This window comes from Falco biarmicus, chromosome 10 (assembly GCF_023638135.1).
Source record: "Falco biarmicus isolate bFalBia1 chromosome 10, bFalBia1.pri, whole genome shotgun sequence".
NCBI classification, from domain to species: Eukaryota; Metazoa; Chordata; class Aves; order Falconiformes; family Falconidae; genus Falco; species Falco biarmicus.
In genome coordinates this window covers 2,694,609-2,718,049 of record NC_079297.1, presented here as the reverse complement: position 1 = coordinate 2,718,049, position 23,441 = coordinate 2,694,609, and the positions used below count along the sequence as shown (strand labels likewise).

At 55.4% G+C, this 23,441-nt stretch overlaps 2 protein-coding genes across 3 annotated transcripts in view; one reads left to right on the top strand and one right to left on the bottom strand.

Annotated features, from left to right (window-relative positions):
• The window catches only part of MYH7B (myosin heavy chain 7B), a 28,709-nt gene extending 8,997 nt beyond the window's left edge, over positions 1 to 19,712 (top strand). The window contains exons 11-42 of the mRNA XM_056353204.1: positions 405 to 508; positions 1,063 to 1,201; positions 2,474 to 2,592; positions 3,410 to 3,559; positions 3,895 to 4,065; positions 4,603 to 4,782; positions 4,880 to 5,012; positions 5,524 to 5,600; positions 7,105 to 7,192; positions 7,653 to 7,770; positions 8,393 to 8,516; positions 8,975 to 9,111; positions 9,549 to 9,804; positions 10,380 to 10,622; positions 11,520 to 11,696; positions 12,043 to 12,188; positions 12,771 to 12,861; positions 13,483 to 13,872; positions 14,301 to 14,427; positions 14,903 to 15,021; positions 15,271 to 15,467; positions 15,669 to 16,018; positions 16,551 to 16,675; positions 16,988 to 17,103; positions 17,231 to 17,423; positions 17,516 to 17,719; positions 17,836 to 17,961; positions 18,121 to 18,291; positions 18,587 to 18,691; positions 19,057 to 19,152; positions 19,311 to 19,448; positions 19,607 to 19,712. Coding sequence (XP_056209179.1) covers positions 405 to 508; positions 1,063 to 1,201; positions 2,474 to 2,592; positions 3,410 to 3,559; positions 3,895 to 4,065; positions 4,603 to 4,782; positions 4,880 to 5,012; positions 5,524 to 5,600; positions 7,105 to 7,192; positions 7,653 to 7,770; positions 8,393 to 8,516; positions 8,975 to 9,111; positions 9,549 to 9,804; positions 10,380 to 10,622; positions 11,520 to 11,696; positions 12,043 to 12,188; positions 12,771 to 12,861; positions 13,483 to 13,872; positions 14,301 to 14,427; positions 14,903 to 15,021; positions 15,271 to 15,467; positions 15,669 to 16,018; positions 16,551 to 16,675; positions 16,988 to 17,103; positions 17,231 to 17,423; positions 17,516 to 17,719; positions 17,836 to 17,961; positions 18,121 to 18,291; positions 18,587 to 18,691; positions 19,057 to 19,152; positions 19,311 to 19,448; positions 19,607 to 19,615 — 4,919 coding nt within the window. The 3' untranslated portion in view covers positions 19,616 to 19,712. The remainder of the gene's footprint in view (positions 1 to 404; positions 509 to 1,062; positions 1,202 to 2,473; positions 2,593 to 3,409; positions 3,560 to 3,894; positions 4,066 to 4,602; positions 4,783 to 4,879; positions 5,013 to 5,523; positions 5,601 to 7,104; positions 7,193 to 7,652; positions 7,771 to 8,392; positions 8,517 to 8,974; positions 9,112 to 9,548; positions 9,805 to 10,379; positions 10,623 to 11,519; positions 11,697 to 12,042; positions 12,189 to 12,770; positions 12,862 to 13,482; positions 13,873 to 14,300; positions 14,428 to 14,902; positions 15,022 to 15,270; positions 15,468 to 15,668; positions 16,019 to 16,550; positions 16,676 to 16,987; positions 17,104 to 17,230; positions 17,424 to 17,515; positions 17,720 to 17,835; positions 17,962 to 18,120; positions 18,292 to 18,586; positions 18,692 to 19,056; positions 19,153 to 19,310; positions 19,449 to 19,606) is intronic.
• A 939-nt stretch (positions 19,713 to 20,651) lies between these two features.
• The window catches only part of TRPC4AP (transient receptor potential cation channel subfamily C member 4 associated protein), a 38,666-nt gene continuing 35,876 nt past the window's right edge, over positions 20,652 to 23,441 (bottom strand). For both annotated transcript variants that reach the window (XM_056353205.1, XM_056353206.1), the window contains one exon: positions 20,652 to 22,728. In XM_056353205.1, coding sequence (XP_056209180.1) covers positions 22,591 to 22,728 — 138 coding nt within the window. In that variant the 3' untranslated portion in view covers positions 20,652 to 22,590. The remainder of the gene's footprint in view (positions 22,729 to 23,441) is intronic.

Here is a 23,441-nt window from a genome sequence, read left to right as displayed (position 1 = left end):
ACTGCAGAAAGATGGCTGGCACAGTCCCCTGGCGTGGTCAGCCTCTTGGCTGCAGGCTCTTGAGCCTGTTGCTGGCTTGAGAACAATACCTTATTAGGTAGGTCTGGAGAGCTGTGCAGAGCAGTAATCTTATCTGGTGGTCACAAGGACATGGATGGCCACTTCTAAATCAGTCTGCAGCCAAGCCATGTCCCAAGATAGCAAGCAGGAGGCATATCACAAAAGAGATGGACCCGTGTGTGGACCTGCCTGAGCTTGAAGAGGCTGTTCCTCCCACCAGCTGGTGCCCTCTAGTTGAGGCTGGTGAAGCCTTACTGCTCCATCTGTGTCTCCAGGGTTGTCCCTCTGCCCCAGCTTTGTCTCTGTCAGACTGGCCTCACCCTCTACATGTGTTCCCCCAACAGATATGCTGCTGCTCTCCCTCAACCCCTACGACTACCACTTCTGCTCGCAGGGTGTAACAACTGTCGACAACCTGGATGACGGCGAGGAGCTCATGGCAACGGATGTATGTGTACTTCCTTCAGACTGCACATCCCGAGGAAGGAGACTTGGGGGGGGGTGGGGGGTGGGCAGGCACAACCTTCTTCTGGGCAGACATGGGGACGTGTTCTGGCTTTTCTGTGTCCCTCTTTAAATTAGCTGTGAGTTCCTTCTGGTTTATTGGCAGTCGCTCTACACATGCTGTGAGCGTACAAGGAAGAGCAGAGTGAGTCTGATCTCCATCAACAGCCTCATCCAGGCAGAGTAGTTCCCTGCATTAGGGAGGGCTTCTAGCACAGAGCACTTTGCATGGCTCCTGTGGCAAGATGAGACCTCAGCTTGGAAAACTCCATGCTTTTGGGTGCTAGGCTAGCCCTTTTGCTTTCAAATAGATCTTGTGGGAGCTGCACTCGCATTCAGAATCCTATGGACAGGATTCCTTGGCTAGGTGCCCACCAGACAGAGCACCCTGCTCAGAGCCCCGGGATAGAAAGGGTGCCTTAGGAGATGGTGGGAGGACCAACCCTCACCTCAGAGTGGTGATTTTTTTTCTCTATATATTGCTTTGTCTCTCTTCAGCATGCCATGGACATCCTGGGCTTCAGCAATGACGAGAAATATGGCTCCTATAAAATAGTGGGTGCTATCATGCACTTTGGCAACATGAAGTTCAAGCAAAAGCAGCGAGAAGAGCAGGCAGAGGCTGACGGCACTGAAAGTGAGTTTGGCTCCATGCTGCCAGATCAGGCATGCAAATTCCTCCCAGGGCAGACTGTGATAACTTCCCTGGGCTGGTCCATGAAGGTCAGTCACCACAACCCCAAGCAACCCACTGTCTTAGGACCTGCTGTAGGTGCACAAAGGGACTAGTCCTTGAGCGGGCATATGTAGGAGAGCCTTTCCTGCACGCGCTAGGTGGTCTCATCTGCGTCAGACTTGCCTCCACAGCATCACAGGCTGTCACACCCTGGCTGTGCTTCACCTCGTTCAGTTTTCATCTGCCCTTCGTCTCCTCTTCTCTTGCACTTCATGAGACAGCCTTCCAGAGCAGGTCATCCACAGAACGTGAGCCAGGCCACGATCAGGTCTGCAAGGACCTGCTCAAGTCACAGCCTCCTGAAAAGTGGTTGAAGTAGGACACAGTCACTGTCTAATAATTTTTCCTTGTTTGTTGCTTAGGAAAATCCAATGCAAATCATAGATCTAAGACAATAGTCAGGCTACAGAGCAAACCTGAACATTCAGAAAGGTCAAAGCTCAAATATTTTCTGTTGCTTTTGCCCTGCTGCATTATGCCTTATGCTCCCAGGCATAATGGAGAAGCTTCAAGGAGAGGGTGACTTTCCAGCATGTAGAAGGATGAGAAGAGGGAGCCCTGTCACTTAACTGGAAGGCTTAAGCAGTGACTAGACATCAGCTGAGGCAGGGATCCAGCAGAAATGACTACCTGGATTAGACCTTGTCATGCTAATATTCATGAAGGAAGAGTTCCCCTTGCCTGAGGAATGTCAACGCAAAGCTGCTACCTGGTAATTAGTGAAGATTTTGATCTAGCAGTGATTTCCCTACAGAAGTGATTTTCTGGCTACAATCTGCTATTAGGAGTCTATGAAAGATAAGCAAGAAAATCACCTCTCTTCTGGTCAGTTCAGATTTGCTGCATGGGAATCCAAGCTTCCACCGGCAAATACATAGCTATCACCAGATCAAGAAGACTCAAAAAGGTGTTAGGCACCTGTCAAGGTGCAGCAGGTCTGCTATGGCCATCTCCTCCAACCAGTAACTTCTCAGGCAGCAGCTCCAGACTTTAAAAGCGTCATACAATATGCAAGATGAGAAATCACACTAGACACTGGAGGGAACTCTGGAGCAGGTGGAAAAACTACTATAGTTAGCACTGATCAGCAGAAGAGCTGGTTTGGGTTTTTTTCTTTTTTTTCCTTCCCAAGTCTTCCTTGCTGGCTCCTCATGCCTTTGTACTGTTTTACAGGTGCTGACAAAGCTGCCTACCTCATGGGAATCAGCTCAGCTGATCTTATCAAGGGGTTGCTCCATCCTCGTGTGAAAGTGGGCAATGAATACGTGACCAAAGGTCAGAATGTGGAACAGGTGAGTGTCCAAGGACACCTCCTTACTCATGCTGGTATGTGACTCCTTTGCAAGCAGGCCCATTGCACAATGTTCTCTGCACAGGGTGAACGGTGCTTCAGTTCACTCTCTCGGCTTTAGGAGGAGACCCCAGAGCAGCATGAGAAGATGTATCCATGATTATTGGCTCTTAGCAGCTGGGAAAGCTGGCAGCAGAGCTGGCAGACAGCTCTGGATATTAGCCAAGGCTGGAGGTTCAGTGCAGTATCTGAGATGTGGGTTGGATCACAGCCAGAAGAGGTCCATTTTCTATGGGTCTGTTTCAGAGACAGTCACACACTCCCAATGAAGAGTTCAGCTCTGGAAAGTAGAAAACTTATCTAAATACTCATCCAAAACTCATTTAAACTTATATTGTGGGAGACTCAAATACACCAAAAACGTATCTTGTCAGATTCCAGCCACATCACAGTTAGGAACCCAAACCTGGCCTGAACAGTGCAAGCCAGTCGAGGAAAATTCAAGACAACCTTAGGACCTGGTGTCTTACCCAAAGTGTGCTGTAGGCTTCTGCCATGCACAAGGCTTCTGAAAATACCCCTTTAGTCTGAATCTGTATCCCAAGACCTTGGAGGCTAAGACCAGGCCAGGGACACAAGAACACACTTGTAAGCATGTGAAAATTAATCTTGGAGCACATACTGTAACCATGAACTCCCTGGATCTCTCTGTCTGTCCTTTGTGTGCCAAGAGGAGCTCTCTTCTTCGTCCTCTAACTCCTATGAAAGCAAGGAGAAGCATAAGTGCTCGTGACCTGCTCTATGATTTGTTTTGGCAGGTTGTCTATGCTGTGGGAGCCCTGGCTAAAGCCACCTATGATCGCATGTTCAAGTGGCTGGTGACTCGGATCAACAAGACCCTTGACACCAAGCTGGCCAGACAGTTCTTCATCGGAGTACTGGACATTGCAGGCTTCGAGATATTTGACGTGAGTTCTGCCAGCCCCCTGCAGTGGGTTCAGAGGAATGTTATAGCTAGACAGCTCAGTCCCCTCGTGATTGACAGCTCTATCTCTTCCAAGAAACTGCTGACCTTGATAAGAAAAAGAGCTCTCTTCTGAAATAATTAATCTGGAGCAAACAGGCAGTTTGCAAGGACTGTTGTAACATTGCTGTGGGCACATCTCCAGTGATTTCTGGCTACCTGCTCTGGTAGCAATCCAGCTGAGCCTGGCAGAGATCACTCCACACCTAAACAAATCAGAAGAGTGAATCACTTCACATTTGGAGCTCCTTCTGACACAGATGTATTTTATTCTTGCAGTTCAACAGCTTTGAGCAGCTGTGCATCAACTTCACCAATGAGAAGCTGCAACAGTTCTTCAACCACCACATGTTTGTCCTGGAGCAAGAAGAATACAAGAAGGAAGGCATCGAATGGGTCTTCATTGACTTTGGCCTGGACCTGCAGGCTTGCATTGACCTCATTGAGAAGGTAAAGCATGAGTGAGGCACAGGAACGGTACTTCTGGTAGGCAGTTTGTTTGCAAAGACTGGAACAGTGAGATGTGCTCTGCTACCAGAAATGAAATTATTCCCTCCCCAGTCAGTGCCAAATGTCCCATTTTGTTTTTCCCACATTTACAGCTCAGAGCCTCCAGCCCATTGAGTCCTTTTTGGCACAAATTTTGACTTTATGAAACCAAGGAAATTACGGTCCTACCCACCAGCGAGCCACAAAACCTGGTGCAGCCTTTTCCTCCAGAGAACAGTGATCTCTGCCCCTTTTTTCCTACCCACTTGCTGCTCCTTAATGCCTCTTAAGTACTTGCTATTTCAGAGCAGCTTGTGTAAAAGATTTCCACCATTGCATGGAGGAAATTAATATTTTTTTTTTTTTAAAAAAAAGAGAAAACCTGTTAGGATACTGGAGAGGATGTGACCTTGCTCAGTGTCACCAAGACTCCCCCATTCTGGGATAGGACATGGCAACACTGAGCTCAGATCTCTTTATACCACCTTCTCCCTGCAGCCACTGGGAATCCTGTCCATCCTTGAAGAGGAGTGCATGTTCCCGAAAGCCTCTGACATGTCGTTCAAAGCTAAGCTCTATGACAACCACATCGGGAAGTCGCCCAACTTCCAGAAGCCCCGGCCGGATAAGAAGCGGAAATACGAGGCCCACTTTGAGCTGGTGCACTATGCTGGGGTGGTACGTCCCACCACTGGGGTGGTCAGCTCTCCCACAGCATTCACACTGTCCCCCTTGCAGGGCCGTCCTTACCTTTGCCTCTCTCCTCTGGTGGCAGGTGCCGTACAACATCGTTGGGTGGCTGGACAAGAACAAGGACCCCCTGAATGAGACAGTGGTGTCTGTCTTCCAAAAATCCCAGAACAAACTCCTCGCCTCCCTCTATGAGAACTACGTGGGCTCTACCTCAGGTGAGGATCAACCTCACCCCTTTTTTGACCTTGATCTCTCCCTCCCTTAGCAGTAAAGCCTCCTCACCCCCACGCTGAGCTGTTGGTGCAGCATTCCTGCACCCAGCAGCCTGGGCAAAGGGAAGACCCACACTGACCCCTAAAAACCTCCATGACCTGGGTAGGTGGGTTCTCTGGACACGCAGCGCTGCCCTAGGGGCTTTAGGGTTAGGGCCAGGCTGAGCTTGTGCAGTGCTGTAGAGCTGTCCTAGAGCTGTCCTGGTGGCCCTGTGACTTGGGATGTGTGAAGGCGTCTCTTATTACCAAGAGCTGAGGAACAACACCCAGAGTTGGGTGCTGTGGGAGGTGTTTATGGTGGTCTGTGGCTTGGCTCTGCAGCAGGGCACTACCATCTCTGCTTTGCAGAGAGCCAGAGCTGCAGGCATTTCAGGGGTGTTTAGGAATGCCTCTGAGTCCTCCCAGTTGAGCAGATGTTTTGCTGACGTAATTAATCAATATTTCAACCCAACAGAGGAACCTCACAAGCCAGGGACCAAGGAGAAACGTAAAAAGGCAGCTTCTTTCCAAACAGTGTCGCAGCTGCACAAGGTAAGAGCCAGCCCCTCGTTCAAGGCCATGAGGGAAGCACGCTCGGTGTCCCAGTATCAGTCCCACTTCCCTGCCAAGACTGGGGTATCTTGCACATGAGCTCCTGGGGCCTGAAGGAGCACCAGGGCTCCTGCAGGACCACCACTAGGCAAAAAACCCTAACACCCTCTCATCCCTGGGCAAGGAGCCTGTGCCTGGCAGAGTCCCAGCCCTGTCCCCGTGCTGCTAGGGAAGGACACGAGGCTCCAGGCTGGGAGAACGATGGTTCCCTTTGAGCTGGGGCTTGTGCTGCTTCTGCCCACGTGATGCTTGCGCTGCTCAGCAGCTCCTTCGCCTTTGAGAGAGCGGCAGTTAAGACTTGTAGTGATGTTTAGATAATGTATTACATGAACATCACTTTAAGTCTGTGCTACTTCTCTCCTCATTCTTGTCAGCGGGAAGGACAGCCTTTGGGCAGAAGAAAATGAAGGAGGATCTTGCAGGTCTCTGAGCAGGCAGCTCTCTGCTGTCCTGTCCAGAGAGGTGACCTGAGCTATTTTACAGCTCAGGATAACCACCCCCCCACCCCCCCCACCCCGTTCCCATGCTCACCACAGGAGTTATTTTTCCACCCCAGAGCTTAAACAACTGGAAAACAGCACAGACGGCTGTGTGAGCCCAAGACTGTGCCCTGCCATGACAGCCTTGTGGTGACAGGGTGCTCAAAATGGGCAGCACTTGTGTCAGAGCCCCCGTTCAGGGAGACGTGACTTTCTTCCTCCTGGACAAGTCACAGGCCTTGGTGAGAAGGTGCCCCATGATGACATGGAGCTGTGGGAAGTGTTCCCTTCCCCGCGCTGGCCCTGGACAGGGTGAGCCTGTATGAGAGGAAGGCAGGCTGGAAAGATGGAGGGTGCAGATGCCTTTCCCACAAGAAAAAGGCAGGGCCTTGTCTTGGCTTGAGCCCTGCCTTGGAGGGTAAGGGGGGGCCCAGACCGGGTCAGCCGGGCCCTCTGTCGTGGCTGAGGGCAGCATTGTGGAGGTGCAGGGAAAACCTGGTGAGGCGAGGACCACAACCAGTGTGGATGCCAGCACTAGATTTTCAGGGTGCTGAGCACAGGGCTGATGGGCAGCAGCAGAGCTGTAATACCAGGGATACGTTCAGTCCTGTGTTCCTGGCTCTTCCCTGCAGCAAAACTTTACCTACAAACACTCGGGAAGCATCTGGCTCCTCTCTGGCATAGCAAAACCCGCAGATGCTGTTTGGCATGTCTCCAGCCCAGTCCCCTCTGCCATTGCTCCCACCCTGGCAGAAGGCAGTTGTCCTGCTGTGGGGCTGGAGATGTCCCTGGGCAGCATAGCACAGAGAGCAGCCAAGCAGGAGGGAATTCCCCCTTTCTCACAGAGTGGTAAGGGGCGCTCAGTGTCTGCTCTCTCCCTGCCTGTGGGGGGAAGGGGCTGGAGACAGTGTTGTAGGGGAGCAGAGCTGTCACCTCATGCCTCATCCCCCGTGTCTGCCCTACAGGAGAATCTCAACAAGCTGATGACCAACCTGCGCTCCACTCAGCCCCACTTCGTCCGCTGCATCATCCCCAACGAGACAAAGACGCCAGGTATGCATGGACTGCGTCAGCACCCTAGCAGCTCCCTTGGGTGACATCCACGTGTGGGAGCTGGCAGGGACTTTTGCACCTGCCTTCTCCCCGACACTTTTCTTGAAGCAGGTCTGCTGCCACGGGGACCTGGCCCCGTCTCAGTGTGGAAACCCCTGTGACCCATGCCAGTCTCCTCCACTGGGGAAAATAAGTTTTGCCAGGCTCCTGTTTTGGCTGTACATTGATGGTTGGGCTGCCTCACACTTGCGTAGAACAGCAGACACGGACGAGTCTGTCAGGCTGGCTTCCACCATCCGAGGCTGAGGCTGCAGCACTGGTGCTCAGCATAGGCCTACAGGACAAGTTAACACCTGTGTTCAAAACCATGGCTGTTTCCAGAGTTCAGGCCTGTGCTGCAGCTCCGTTTTCCCTGTCCTCTTGGGATGATTGCCTGCTACATCTTTGTTCTCACCCGTAGGAGCCATGGATGCCTTCCTGGTGCTGCACCAGCTGCGCTGTAACGGTGTCCTTGAAGGCATCCGCATCTGCCGTAAGGGATTCCCCAACAGGATCCTCTATGCAGACTTCAAGCAGCGGTAACCCCCTTTTCTTCCCTGCCCATCAACCCACGCGTGTTCTGAGGGGACACGGCCTGGCCCTGGCTCTGACCTGCTCCCCACCTTGTGCAGGGCTGATCAGAACCACCACAATACGCCCAGTGCATGTACAGTTTGGGATAGCTCTGCTGCTGGCTCTCTGGTGCCAGGCGTGGATATTTTGGTGCCAGATGTGATGAGACAGCAGGGCTGGTGATGTTTGAGGTCTGAATGCAGGGCTGGTGTAGCTGGATGGGGGCAAGGTTCAAGTCCTCCCATCCTGGCTCAGATTTCTCTCTGCCCTTGGGATCCTTACCATTCTCCAGCTGCCCCCTCCACCCTGCTTGGCCTGAGCCTGACCAGGCATGGTGAGGCCAGTGGCCACCTCCTTCACAGTCTTCCTTGTGTTCAGGGACTAAGATCTGGCAGAGTTCCCTGATGTCTGCTCTGCAAAGAGCCCATATTGCACCCTGGAACTCCTGGGTCGTACATAGCTCCAGCCTGTGCTGCAGAGACGTGCTCCTGGGAGAACTGCCATGACTGGGGTGTGGGGATGGTGGTGGAGCCATCGACACTCTACTGGGGTTCTCTTGCATGTCCTCTGTGTGCTGTGTCCCTGCAGCTACCGTATCCTGAATCCAGCAGCTATTCCGGATGACAAGTTTGTGGACAGCAGAAAGGCCACAGAGAAGCTGCTGAGCTCCCTGGAGCTGGACCACTCGCAGTACAAATTTGGTCATACCAAGGTGAGACCAGGCAGCTGGTCCTTGGGAGGGAGACGTGTCCCCTCCTGTCTCCCTGCAGTCCCACTGTGCTCTGCGCCCAGCTTGCTGCCTGCGTGGCCACAGCCCTGCTGCAGTCCTGCACTCTGCAGGTTGCCTGTGGCCCTTGGAGGGAGGGCAGAGGAAGATGCAGGCTGGGAAGAAACAGGTCTGAGCAGAAGGTCACTGCTGCCTGACCTCATAGCACCTGACACAGCAGCTAGTGTCTGCTGGGGAATGCAGTGCTCAGGGCAGGGAGATCTGGTGCCCAGCTGTGCCTGCTGTGGGTGCACCTCCAGCCGGGGCAGCCTGGGCGTGTGTGCCCCTGCAGGGAGGGGACCGAAACCAGCAGAGTGTACCCCTGCTTTGGGCCGCATGTAGTGATGATGCTGAGCCTTCTGTCCTCTCTGCTGTTGACCCTGCTCTCACTCTCCTGCCTGCAGGTGTTTTTCAAGGCTGGTTTGCTGGGCTTGCTGGAAGAGATGCGAGATGAGCGTCTGGCCAAGATCCTGACCATGCTGCAGGCCAGAATCCGCGGGCACCTCATGCGCATCGAGTACCAGAGGATCATCAGCAGGAGGTAGAGCTGTGGGGGCAAGGGGCAGAACATTGTGTGTCTCCTTGATCCTTCTGCACATTTCAGTGTGTTTGACCTGTGGGACTTGCCTACGGCTGGCAGTGGTTGGGAAAGGCCAGAGGGATGGAGGCAGACCTGTAAGAGGTCTGGCGTGGCCCTGGCAGGGAGGGTCAGTGTATCTAGGTGGAGGAGGGAGCCTTTGGTTTCCACTGGAAGATTCCAAAGGGTTGCAGAGCAAAGAGAGCTCAAATCCAGGCCATGCCACCCATCCCATTACAGTGTGCAGACAATGTGCAGCCATTCATTCAACATGCTGCCATTTGTCCCGCTGGGGAAGAATAGAGCCATGCCCAGGCCTACAAAAGCCAGGTCCCTGCTGCAGTGGTGATGGGACACAATGAATCTACACCCATGATGATGCTCTTCTTGTATCCCTCCAGGGAAGCCCTCTACACCATCCAGTGGAACATCCGGGCCTTCAATGCTGTCAAGAACTGGTCCTGGATGAAGCTGTTCTTCAAGATCAAGCCTTTACTCAAGTCTGCTCAAACTGAGAAGGAAATGTCCAACCTGAAGGAGGAGTTCCAGAAGCTGAAGGAGGCTCTGGAGAAGTCTGAGGCTAAGAGGAAGGAGCTGGAAGAGAAACAGGTCTCCATGATCCAGGAGAAGAATGACCTGGCTCTCCAGCTGCAGGCAGTGAGTGCCTCCCCTTCTCCCTGGATATTTAAGGACAGTGCAGGGTCCATGGGTAGAAGAAGGAGCAGGGTGTGCTAGGTGCCCCTTTCAGCCCCCTGCAGTTCTGAGACCCCTCATTGCCACAACCTGTATGAAGTGCAGTGTTAGACTTGATGCAAACCTGAAGCAATGTCACAAACTTGCCACCTCAGGGCTGCTGTGGGAACTCATGCTCCCCTGGCTCTGGAAGGCGTGATCTCCTTCCAAGGGGGTGGGAGGGATGGCGATGTCTGCTCACCAAACTGTGGCTAATCTGTGCCGTTTCTGTGCCAGAAGTGTCAGTCCAGTGAGGAACTCCGGAAAGATTTAGTTGCTGCTAGCCTTTCAGCCCTGGTTAGTGTTAGTGGTTGTCCCATGGACCTTGAAAACGGGCAGGGACTAGAGCTGTGGGTTTTTTGTACACCTGAGCACCTTGAGTGTGCTCTGCCCCTTCCACAAGGAGAGCTTCAGCTCTGGGCCAGGAAAGCATGGCTGAGAGCCTGCTGGTATGCTCTTGAGGCGGTGGGTGAGCACTGGTTCTCCTGTGCCTGTCGCAGGAGCAAGACAACCTGGCAGATGCAGAAGAACGCTGCGACCTGCTGATCAAGTCCAAGATTCAGCTGGAGGCCAAGGTGAAGGAGCTGACAGAGCGTCTGGAGGATGAGGAGGAGATGAACTCAGACCTCACCGCCAAGAGACGGAAGCTGGAGGATGAGTGTGCAGAGCTGAAGAAGGACATTGATGACCTAGAGATCACGCTGGCCAAGGTGGAGAAGGAGAAACATGCCACGGAGAACAAGGTAACTGACCCCCTGCGCAGAGTGCAGCCTCCTTGCCCTGGGGCCTCAGTGCTTGTGAGGGCACCAAAGAGAAACGTCAGAGACGAGGCTGCTGGTGTGTGGGAGCTGGAACAGGGCAGAGGAAAAAGAGGTGTGGGAGAGAGCAGAACCTTCTGGTGTCCCGCCTCATTGCACACGAGTGGTATGGGCAAACAGTGCTGTGCAATGGCAAGTGACCTGGGGCACTGACAAACCACCTGGTGGAACCAGCCTGGCCAAGGGGAGAGGGGATGGATGCTGATGTGGTGCCAAGCTGTTGGAAGAAGGGTTCGTCGCAGTCAAGAAGACGCTCAATATGAGTTACGCATCTTGCTCAACTTTATCAGTTTCTAAGACTACTTATATAGAACCGATACACATGCATATTCGTAAAGCAGAAATGTAATTGGTTAGTAGTCTCTAAACGCGCGCGGTTCTCACACCCCTAATTATCATGACTGAAATAAGCATTCTATCCATGTAGCTAATTGTGTTGCTGTGCTTCAGCCTTGTAGTTTGTTACTCCCTATATTCCCGTACCGCTCCCTACCTTCCTTGGCCCTGCACCTGCTTTCCCAGCAGCTGTAGCTTGTTACAGCCACGGCCTGTTGGCACAACATAATTACTTGGTCTCAGGATTCAAGAGTAGCTCAGGGCTACCTTTCTTGTTAACTTCAGCACAGCAACTTCAGCACAATTCTGATTACAGGCCTATTCTAATACCAGGCCTGGATTGTGCAGATCTTCAGAGATTCTAAAGCCACGCTTCTGCAGCCATTCTTCTGCACCAAGCTGCTGTTGATAATGAGTCAGGCTGCTGATTTAGCTTTGCATCCCCTCTCTCTGAGATGTACTCAGTTTTTGACCTCACTGACCTAGGTGAAAAACCTGATTGAAGAGATGGCTGCTCTGGATGAGATCATTGCCAAGCTGACAAAGGAGAAGAAAGCACTGCAAGAGGCCCATCAGCAGGCCCTGGATGACTTGCAAGCTGAGGAAGACAAGGTCAACACACTGACCAAAGCCAAGGTCAAACTGGAGCAGCAAGTGGATGACGTGAGTCATAGGCCAGTGATGGTGCAGTGAGAGAGGTTTGAGCCACAGCTCCAAGAGAGCCCAGAGGCTGTCCCTGATGGGATTTGGAGGGTGGGATCATTATCACATCCCCATTTAATATGGCCAGTTGATGAATAACCCCATTGACAAACTGCCCCTGAACTGAGAGGTGATCTGGAGTACCTCACGGAGAGCAATCCTGGCTGAGGGAATGGGGCTGGAGAGCAACTAGGAAACAGCTCTAGCTCTCAGGGCTGGGAAATCTCCCACAGCAATGGGCATGGGGAAGGTTGGGGCTACAGAGGGTCCTTTCCCTCCCTATCCTATCTCTCCCTTCATTCTCCAGCTGGAAAGCTCTCTTGAACAAGAAAAAAAAGTCCGCATGGACCTGGAAAGAGCAAAGCGGAAGCTTGAAGGAGACCTGAAGTTGACACAAGAGTCTGTAATGGATCTGGAGAATGACAAACAGCAGCTGGAGGAGAAACTCAAAAAGTGAGTGTGTGATATGCGCCTGGGCTGCCTGCTTACTCCGCCAGGCAGTGCCCACCTCTAAATCAAGTGGACGTGTGGCCTCTGCAGAGGCTGCTGGGATGTGATCACGGGCTGGCCTGATCAGTCCAGGTAAAATGAGGGCTTAGTTTTCCTGGGCACTGTGCGGAGATGCTGAGGAGCTTGTCAGCTGCACAGACTAATAGGTCAGGGCACTATAGACCTTTCTCTGTACGTGAGGTTGGAGAGGAGAGACTTGCCTGGCAGGATCCTAGCACAGAGCTGGGACCTCAGCTACAAGTACAGGCTTCAGCACTTACGTCCCATTCTTGCTGGGGAACTGGAGAACAACACCTCTAGGGAAAACCTCAGAGCCAGGCTGTCTGCCAGCTTGGCCACTCCACCCCCCCCTCAGAGCAGCCTTTGTGCTGCTTCTTACCCCTGCAGTTCCTTTCCTGTATGGGTTCGGTTTTCCTCTGGACCTGGGTGTTACAGTGCAAGGGAACAGTCTTCCTCTGGCTTCAGGAGCCAGAGGGACTTGGCGGGACAGCGTTGGTTGACCAAAGGCTCTGCCTTTCTGTACAGGAAAGACTTTGAAATGAGTCAACTGAATTCAAGGATTGAAGATGGGCAAGTGACTGAGGCCCAGCTGCAGAAGAAGATCAAGGAGCTCCAGGTATGGTGGGAAGAACTGTTCCTACAGCCCAGGGGTCCTAAATTTCCATCAGATGTAAGGTACTGGGGAATCTGCAGGGGCCAGTCCCTCTCTGAGCACAGGGACATCTTGGCAGAAGAGTGATGAAAAAAGCTGGGGCTGTTAGCAGAAGCAAAGCCCTCTGCCAAAATGTCATGGACTGAAAGTTAAAAGTGTGAACTGTTGAGGTGAATGCTAGCACCAGCATGAGGAGCAGCTTCTAGGAGGTAGTTCTCTGTCCAGACTAAAACCTTAAATCCAGTGCCTAAACTCTGAAGATCCAGATCTAGTGTGTTGAGCTTCTTCCTGTCAGAGACAAGCCCCCATGTTCAGGCTGTTTGTGTGAAGGTTCCCACTGAAAAGAAGCTCCTGTCAGCTGGGATCCTGATGGCTGGGTACACAGGAGAGCAGGAGCTCTGCAAAGCACCCGACCAAGCAGCACCAGGCGTGCCTGCCTCCAAAAATCCTCACACAGCATTTGCTCCAGACTGGTGGCTTGTTGCTCACTAGCATCAGCGGAGACACCTTGCTCCGCTGTGGAGAGCAAAGATGCTGGAGCTTCAGCCAGTGCTTGGAGTATCTGCCTTATTCTGTCTCTGCCAGGCCCGCATTGAGGAGCTGGAGGAGGAGCTGGAGGCTGAGCGTGCCGCCAGAGCCAAGGTGGAGAAGCAGCGGGCAGAAGTGTCACGGGAGCTGGAGGAGCTGAGCGAGCGGCTGGAGGAGGCTGGTGGGGCAACGGCCACGCAGCTGGAGATGAACAAGAAGCGGGAAGCAGAATTCCTGAAGCTGCGGCGGGACCTGGAGGAGGCAACCCTGCAGCATGAGTCCACGGCTGCGGCTCTGCGGAAGAAGCACGCAGACAGCGTGGCGGAGCTGAGCGAGCAGATCGACAATCTGCAGCGTGTCAAGCAGAAGCTGGAGAAGGAGAAGAGTGAGATGAAGATGGAGGTGGATGACCTGTCATCCAACATTGAATACCTCACCAAGAACAAGGTGGGCACTGGTTCTGTACGGGGCAGGTTCATCTCTTCCGTGTACATCAGTGCCACTGGTTGCAGTGTGTCCAGCGCAGCCACGTCCGTGGGATGTTGTCCTACGTAGCTCTTTGCCATGGCCAAGTCCCTCTGTTTCACTAGGTATAGCTTGTCCCTATGTCACTATGGCAGTGCTTGTAGGATGCTTTGCTTGTCCTAGTCAAGTCTGGAGGATCTGGGAAGGCATTTCCTGGGAGACTGACTGCAGAGAGCCCCTGTTAGCTTAGCAGAGACACGAGAGCTCTGGCAGGCTCCTGCTCTCTGCCTTGTGTGCACATGGGATCAGCTGTGGTGGCCCAGGGCGATGCAGTTGCTGAGCACTTTCTGGGAGAACGGTGCTGCCTGGCCAGAGCTGGGTCTCACCCAGGCTTTGCTCGGTGCGTGCAGGCCAATGCCGAGAAGCTGTGCCGCACCTACGAGGACCAGCTGAGCGAGGCCAAGTCCAAAGTGGACGAGCTGCAGCGACAGCTGACCGACGTGAGCACGCAGCGGGCCAGGCTGCAGACCGAGAACGGTAGGTGAGGGTGGCAGCCGGGGGACACGTGGCTGCCCTGGGGCCGGTCTTGCACTGGGGCATCTGACGGGGGGTGGGGTGGGGTAGGGGGGTGCTGTGGTTTGGCCAGGCACTGTCCTCTTCCTCCCAAGGGCAAAATAAAGATAGCAGGAGCTCCATCTGGAGTGGAGTGGGGTGTCTGTGTTGTGCCTCCCCCAGGCCTTGCTTGGCAAGGAGGAGGACCTCTGGTGATGCTAGTTGTGCTGGGGGATGTGCTGCGATCTCAGGCATCAGAAGGGGGGGTCCCTAGCTGGCATGCTTTGCCTTTAGCTGCTTGCCCCTCTGCCCGTGGGCCCCAGCTTGCCTGGGTGGGGGAACAGCTGGGGCTGCTGGAGGTCTCCATGCAGCTGAAGGCCGCAGGCTCTGGGGAGTGCGAGCTAACATGGATTGCAGCTCTTGGCCCCAAAGTAGCTGTTTTGGTTCTGTTTGAACCCAGGGGAGCTTAGTCGGCTGCTGGAGGAGAAGGAGTCCTTCATCAACCAGCTGAGCCGTGGCAAGACCTCGTTCACACAGAACATTGAGGAACTCAAGAGGCAGCTGGAGGAAGAGACCAAGGTGAGGCTTCAGGCCATGGCTGATCTGAGTGACACAGATCTTAGGGAATGGGGCATGTGTCCCAGTGTGACAGTGGCCCAGATTCTTGGACTGGGAAGGTGAGATATACCCTGCACACAGGAGCCCCAAGGGCAACTCTCAACCTGGGAAAAACAGGAGTTTCCTCCCACTGCCCCCAGTCCCGCTGCCGTGGCCAGTGTCCTGGCGCCTGGCACCAGCTGTTCCTCTCACAAGCTTTCTCTTCCTCAGAGCAAAAACGCCTTGGCCCATGCCCTGCAAGCCTCCCGGCACGACTGTGACCTGCTGCGGGAGCAGTACGAGGAGGAGGTGGAGGCCAAGAGTGAGCTCCAGAGGAACTTGTCCAAGGCCAATGCAGAAGTGGCCCAGTGGAGAACCAAGTATGAGACGGATGCCATCCAGAGGACAGAGGAGCTGGAGGAAGCCAAGTAAGTCTCCTGGCAGAAGTTGGTTCCTTGCAGGTGGCAAGTTTCTGTTCAGTGATGGGGCTTTCCCAGACACTGGGGTGAGACTGCACCCTCCTGCCCGGGTTTGAGGCTGTTTGGGCAGGCTGTGGCCTCCCCTCCTCGGAGCGGTGGGGTGGGATGGCGCTTGGGCTGGGGGCACTCACCCCTCGATGCCATCGGCAGGAAGAAGCTGGCCATCCGGCTGCAGGAGGCGGAGGAGGCAGTGGAGGCCGCCCACGCCAAGTGCTCATCACTGGAGAAGACCAAGCATCGGCTGCAGACAGAGATTGAGGACCTCTCGGTGGACCTGGAGCGCGCCAACTCCGCCTGCGCTGCCCTGGACAAGAAGCAGCGCAATTTTGACAGGATCCTGGCTGAGTGGAAGCAGAAGTATGAGGAGACCCAGGCGGAGCTGGAGGCGTCGCAGAAGGAGTCACGCAGCCTGAGCACAGAACTCTTCAAGCTCAAGAATGCCTACGAGGAGTCCTTGGACAACCTGGAGACCCTCAAGAGGGAGAACAAGAACCTGCAGGGTAGGACTGGGCTGAAGCTCACCTCCTGCACTCTCTGCCCAGACTCCTGCTCTCACAGGCAGCCTCCGGCTCCCCTGTCCTCAGCCACGGGGTGGGGTGGGGGTCCCTTGGAGGCAGGGAGCAGGCCTTGCTGCTCAGACAAGGCTGGCCCATCTCTCGGAGGGACGCAGCAGCCCAGCCAGGAAGCTGGGGTGTGTCCTGCCCTCTCGCTGGGGCACCCTGGGCAGACAGGCGGTGTCACTTGGCTCTTGTTTCCAAATGGTGCGTGATTTGCTGCCGACAGTGCCATGGCTGTGGCTGACACTGGCTTGGGGGTGTTGCTCTCGGACAAGCAGGTCTCCGTGGGTCTCCGTGCCTGTCCCACGCTCTGTTCTTCACTCAGACTGCAGAATTGTCCCCATGCACAACCTCAGCTGCTCTCCAAGGGGCTGGGGGGACAACAGCCAAGCCTGGGCAGGGGGGTGGGGAGGTCACCTGACAGGACCGGCCCCACAGACTTGTTCCTGACCAAATGCCCTTCTGTCCCTGCCAGAGGAAATTGCTGATCTGACCGACCAAATCAGTCTCAGCGGCAAAACCATCCATGAGCTGGAGAAGCTGAAGAAAGCCCTGGAGAGCGAGAAGAGCGATATCCAAGCAGCTCTGGAGGAGGCTGAGGTTGGTCCTTGTTTCCCACTGATGCCTGGATGTTCCTGCTGCCCTCAAGAGCCACTGGCCCACCCTGCAGCTCTGGCTGGGTGCTGCTGGAGCAGGAACCCACACTGTGCTGGCAGGGTGACAGTCCTGAGTGTGGCTGCAACCCCTGGGCAACCTCGCTCATGGGGGTCGTGCAGCCACAGCAGGGCACTGGGGTGGCTCCACCTGCCCTGCTCCCCGTAGCTCTGGGCTGGGGGGCAAGGCCAGGCTGGGGTGGGTGGCCGGGGAGATCCCCCCCAGGGGCTGCCTTCCCACAGCTGCCACTGTCTCTAGGGGGCCCTGGAGCATGAGGAGAGCAAGACCCTGCGCATCCAGCTGGAGCTGAACCAGATCAAGGCTGATGTGGACAGGAAGCTGGCGGAGAAGGACGAGGAGTTTGAGAACCTGAGGTGTGCGCTGAGAAGGGACAGGCTGGGCCACCACTGTGGGGGCAGAGCTGGCACCGTGGCCCTGACAGGGCTGCCCTGGACTGGGAGTCCTCGGGCGGACGGGGCTGATGCATCGTCTCTCCTGCAGGCGCAACCACCAGCGCGCCATGGACTCCATGCAGGCCACGCTGGATGCAGAAGCCCGGGCTAAGAATGAGGCCGTCCGGCTGAGGAAGAAGATGGAGGGAGACCTGAACGAGATGGAGATCCAGCTGAGCCACGCCAACCGTCAGGCTGCCGAGTTCCAGAAACTGGGTCGCCAGCTCCAGGCCCAGATCAAGGTTGGGCGGCTGCGGGTGGGACAGATCCAGCACTGTCCCTGCTGCCAGCCCTGGCTCCCTCCTGTCCCCACTGACCCCTTGCTGCCTGGCAGGACCTGCAAATCGAGTTGGATGACACTCAGCGCCACAACGACGACCTGAAGGAGCAGGCGGCTGCCCTGGAGCGCCGCAACAACCTGCTGCTGGCGGAGGTGGAGGAGCTGCGGGCAGCGCTGGAGCAGGCGGAGAGGAGCAGGAAGCTGGCAGAGCAGGAGCTGCTGGAGGCCACCGAGAGGGTCAACCTGCTCCACTCCCAGGTGAGTGACCACCATGTCCAGTGTCTCTGCTGGCCCTGGAGAGCCAGGAGCATGTCTGGTAGTGGGGTCACAGTGAACAGCCAGTTCCTGTGACACTGGACCCGCTCTGTCCACAGAACACGGGCCTGATCAACCAGAAGAAGAAGCTGGAGACAGACATCTCACAGCTGAGCAGTGAAGTGGAGGATGCAGTGCAGGAGTGCCGCAACGCTGAGGAGAAGGCGAAGAAGGCTATCACGGATGTGAGTGTGGTGTGGGCTGCGCTGTATGGTTCAGCAAGCGTGCCCAGCACCCCGGGGGGGGGGGGGGGGGATAGGGTCTCAGAACTTCTCCGTTGAGCCCCTGTGTCTGGCAGGGCTGCCTGGCCTTGTGGTGATGCCTCTGTGCTCTCGACCTTGCAGGCTGCCATGATGGCAGAGGAGTTGAAGAAGGAGCAGGACACGAGTGCCCACCTGGAGCGGATGAAGAAGAACATGGAGCAGACCATCAAGGACCTGCAGATGCGCCTGGACGAAGCGGAGCAGATTGCTCTCAAGGGGGGCAAGAAGCAGATCCAGAAGCTGGAGGCCAGGGTGAGGAGGCAGGGGCAGACCCCTGGCTGTCCCCCCAGGAGCTGGCTCCTGGTGCTGCCCTAGCCCCTGTGGCACCAGGCTTTGGGGCCCCGTCCCTCTGGGGCCAGGCTGTGTCACGGGGGGACCGTGGGGCAGTGAGGGACAGTCCCGGAGGATCTGCAAGCCTGGGCCTGGCTCCCAGCATTTGCTTGGAGTGGCTTAGCCTCTGCTGTGGCTTCTCTGGGCTGGGAAGGTGGCCTCAGCTGGGGCTGGGGCCAGGGAGCAGAGCACCGAGCTGGCCTTTACCCACCTGCAGGTGCGGGAGCTGGAAGGAGAGCTGGATACGGAGCAGAAGAAGATGGCTGAAGCCCAGAAGGGCATTCGCAAGTACGAGCGGAGGATCAAGGAACTGAGCTACCAGGTACAGCAGCACCCGTCACAGCTGCAGCCCCGCGGGCCCTGGCCCAGCTCCCCCGGCGCTCAGCCTCTTGCATTACCCAGTAACCCCCATGGCAAGCCTGGTGCAGCCCAGCCCCCGCTCGTCCCGGGCTCTGCGGGGACCAGCAAGGGCAGGACAGGCTTCTCCCTGCCACAACGCCCCCCCTGCTCTGTGTCCTTCTGCCCGTTCCCAGCGCCTCCTGAGCTGGGTGCTGGGACACCAAGGGGGCACCAGGGGACTGGGCTGGTGCTGTGTGCGTGTGTGGCGGGCTCCAGCAGCACCGGGACTCTTGGATGAAGGTATCGGGGTCTGCTGGGGTCCTGCTAACGGAGCTGGGGCACTTGCAGGCTGAGGAAGACCGGAAGAACCTGACACGGATGCAGGACCTGATCGACAAGCTGCAGAGCAAGGTCAAGAGCTACAAGCGCCAGTTTGAGGAGGCGGTAAGTGCCTGTCCCCACTGCTGCCCTGCTGGGGACGAGGACAGGGTGGCCCTTCCCCGGGGCTGCGCGTGATGGCTTCAAGGGGCCGTGGGGCTGACACGGGAGCTCGCAGCCTGGTGTCCCGGCTGCGCCCCACGCGCCCGCCCTTCCCCGTGCAGGAGCAGCAGGCCAACTCCAACCTGGTGAAGTACCGCAAGGTGCAGCACGAGCTGGATGATGCGGAGGAGCGTGCCGACATCGCCGAGACGCAGGTCAACAAGCTGCGCGCCCGCACCAGGGAGGTCATCGCCTCCAAGGTAAGCCCACCCAGCCGCGGGAGCCAGAGGGACGGCTGCACGGCCGCATCCTGCCCGGCACCCTGCGGCGCTGCCATCCTCACCGGGACGACGGGCGGCAGAGCGCTCCCTGCGCCGGGCCCAGGCTCTCACCGCAGCCCCTCTGGTTTTTTTGCCAGCACGAGTAGTAGCTGCCCTGCCCCGTCTCGCCGTAGGTTGGAGGCAAATGGCTGCAACAGCCGCCGCCAGCTTTGCACCGCGTGAATAAACGTAGATCTGCCAGGACTTGCTCCGCTCTGTCTGTCAGAGGGTTACCAGGGCCCTGCCTCTGCTGCGGGGGCCAGGGGGGGCAAGCCGGGCTCTGGGGAGAGAGCTTGAAGCCAGGCAGGGGCAGGAGGGGGGCTGCCCCCCAGCTTGCTCCAGGCTTTAGGAAAAGAGCCTTTTCCTCCCCCTCCCCCCAAACCACCGCGGCCCCCGCAGCTGGAGGGGAGCAGCACAGCCCTCACCCCTCCGCTGCTCCTGGGGGAGCACCAAGAGCCCGGGCCGCAGGGCGAGGGGTGGTGGCAAAGGGACGGCAAAGACACACACCTCCACTCGTTTCTTTAAAATAGATTTCTTTAATAGTTTCCATTTAATACGTTTGCAGTTAGTAAATTGGCATTAATCTGGGCAGCACGAACCTCAGCAATCCAGGGGGATAGTGCAGACTTCCAGAAGTATTTGTTAGCGACAGGGGCCCCGCCTCAGCCCCCCTCCCGGCGCGCAGCTGCTGCAACCTCTGCCCAGCACCTTCCTCCCCTGCTCTCCATAAATGAGACAAAACAAGGATGAAGGACGGAGCTGTCTGGTCCCTCTCAAAATGAGATTCTTGAGGCATCTGGCATGGACAGACGAGCCCACGGGACTGTGGTCCCCAGTTAAAATTTGCCTGCGCCCCTCTGCACACTCGCGCCCCTGCCCAGCGCAGCAGCGCCCTTCCCCTGGCGCCCAGCACGCTCCCGCCGTAGTTTCTCTGCGCCCTGCGCCAGCCCAGCCGCCTCCAGCGGGCCGGGGTACAGGAGTGACCCCTGCTCCCACGGGGGACCCCCACGGCCAGAAGGCGGCTGCGCCCCACAGCCGGCCCCTAACTGTACCTTGCACAAACACGGGATGCGAGAGAGATCTGCGCGTGATAGCAGCAATCACTGGATGCACCAATTAACTAGACTATGGAAAAGGCATCCCTTAACTTAAAAGCTTTTTAATTTGAAGCATTTATTTTAAGTGTACATCTATTACAGTTAAGAAGAAGCAAAGATACACCAAAAACACAAATACCCAAGAACAAAAAAAGTACAGATGAGAAAGAAATTAGCTCCAGGGAGGTAGGGGGCAGGGTGAGGGTGACCTGATGAAGAACAGAGAGTTGCAGCTGCCCCAGCACGGAGCTCCCCGCCACAAGGGCTGCGACCAGGGTAACCTCACTGGAGCGGGGCAGAGGCTGCTCAGGGGATTCGGCCCCCCAGGGAGGGATGCGAGGATCGCCAGGAGCTCCTGCAAGGCTCCAGGTTTATGCACAAGCTCAGCAGCTCTGACCACCCTGCAAGCAAAGTACTGACTGCAAGTCCAGAGCAGGACAAAGTGTGAGATAAGCGAGAGGGGTGACCTTTAGAGAGCAAGTCCTGCACCTGGGGCTGGAAGCCTCATGCACTCATCCAGGCCCCAGTGCAGGGAGCCTCAGAGGGGGTTTCATTCTGCTGGCAACGATTAGAGACAAAACGCTACAGCTCTGGGACATCCTCGCCACCAGTCCCTCTCCAGAGCCTGGACAGAGCTGAAAGTCAAGTCATCTCATCAAATAAGTTAAGAAAATTTAAAAAAATGCAGATGCGTGTTTCAAAGAAAACTGGTTTCTTTTAGCTGGAGCTGCAAGACTTTTTTTTTTTTTTTTTTTAACTTAAATGCAGTGGCTCAGGACTTCAGGCTGTATTTAATTCCTAGGAATCTGACTGTCTTGGAGCAATACAATTAACACTGGTGAGCAGGCAGGGCACGTGCAGGTTTGGCAATCAGCACTGCCAAAACCAGATTCCCTCTTTCCCAACATACCCTACAAAGTTACTTTCACCCAGGAGTGTTTATTCCCAGCATTTAACACATTCTGATTAAAATAGATTCAGGAAAAAACTGACATCTCCAGTAAATATTGCACTTCAAGATTAATGTGTGTGTTGATATTAAGGACTGAAAGCAGAGACTGACATAAGACTTCCAGGCATAGCAGGTTAGCGTCAAGAGCAATGGTCCTGAAAAGGATTTTAAAACCAGATTAGTTACCCAAGAAGGGACAAGCTGCAAGTTTAAAAAATTAGTACATTTTAATGCTAGCGCTCTGTGAAAAAGCCAACCCCTGTTGCAATGCCACCACTGCCGAAATGTCTCTGTTCTCCGCAGCACTGTAAAACACCTTCAGGTGGGAAGGATCTGCAGGAAAGACAGCAGGAGCAGAGGTTCTCTCCTAACGCACAAACAGACAAGATTTAGTACCAAATGATCCAAAAGTAGATGGTAAAGAGGTGACTGGAGCTAGGGCTCTCAGGAATTAAAACCACACACACACACACACACACACACACTCACACTCTAACCAACCCTAAACCCCTGATTCCAAACCCCAACAGAACAGTTACACCTGAAGGGAGTCCTCGTGGTGGCTCTGCACATGGCTGGTGTGTCAGGGTCCCAGTCAGACTGGCTCCTTGGACCTCACTTTGGAGGGCAATTTCTGTGCTTTTTGACTTGCTAATTCTGGTAGCCGTGAAAGAGAGCCACAATTAAATTGGCACATACAGAGTATCCTCATCTGTCAGCAAAAACATCTCTGACCAGCCGTGCTGGACTAGAAGAGAGGAAAAAATAAAGAGGCTGGTTTTTGCAGGTGATTATTTTTATCCCAGAACAACTGGAAGATACATCCCTGAATGTGCTGCCCAGTGAGCTTTCAAAGTCTCATCCGTTACAGATCAGAGATGGGGACCGGGAGGGGGCTGGGGTTTTGACAATGCAGTAACGCTCCACGGTTCCAAGCCGCACACGCACACACACACTACACAGCGTATCCCTGAAAATCCACGGGCTGCGAGGTACCCTCCAAGCGCTGTCCATCAGAAGCCAGAGCGAAGAATTACTCCTCAGAAAAGTCTCTGTCAATGTCCATATATGCCTCGTCGATGTAGCTAACTATGGCACAGGGGGATGTCCGGTCTGGACTGAGCAGTATAGATACAGTCTCTTTCCAGTAGGTAAAACTAATACAAGAGCTCTGTGGGAAGAGAAGAGGCTGGTTAGCACGGTCCACAGGCACCAACACGCAGCAGAAGACACACCCCAAAGGCATTCAGAGGAGGGAACTGAAAATTGCTTCCTATTCAGCCCGGCTTCCCCAACCAGGCAGTTTAACACCCCCGATTCACCATTCAGCCCACCCTCCCTGGGGCACGGAGCAGAAGGGCTGGGTGCTGGACCACCTGCACCTTCCACGACCAGCCTCCCACGATCCAGCTACGGGCAGGGACTCCCAGCACCCGTGGGTACGACAGCCCTGCTTAGAGCAGCGCGGGGTGACCAGCGCCCCGGCAAGCCTGTGCGGGGCAGCAGGCAGGGCTGCCCGCCAGCAGGGCACACACACAAGCCCAAACTTCTCCTTCGCTGTCTGATCCAAACACAAACTGGGACACTGCGGTGCTGCAGACCAAGCCAGTGCTGGCAGCAGCTCCCACTCCTGGGGAAGACACAAAGACACCGCACCCTCCCTGCTCGCACCCCTCCTCCATCATTCTCCTAAGGCCGAAGGGCCTCTCCGGCAGCCCTACACCACATCACGTATTACTCAAAGCCATTACACACCAGACAACTACTCAATTCCACCCCACGAGTGGCCCAAGACACAATAAGCACTGCAGCGTGTGCACAGCACAACACAACCTTGAAACGCAGCAGTGGCCAAGAGCTTTGGCCTTGGCAGCGTCTCCCCTC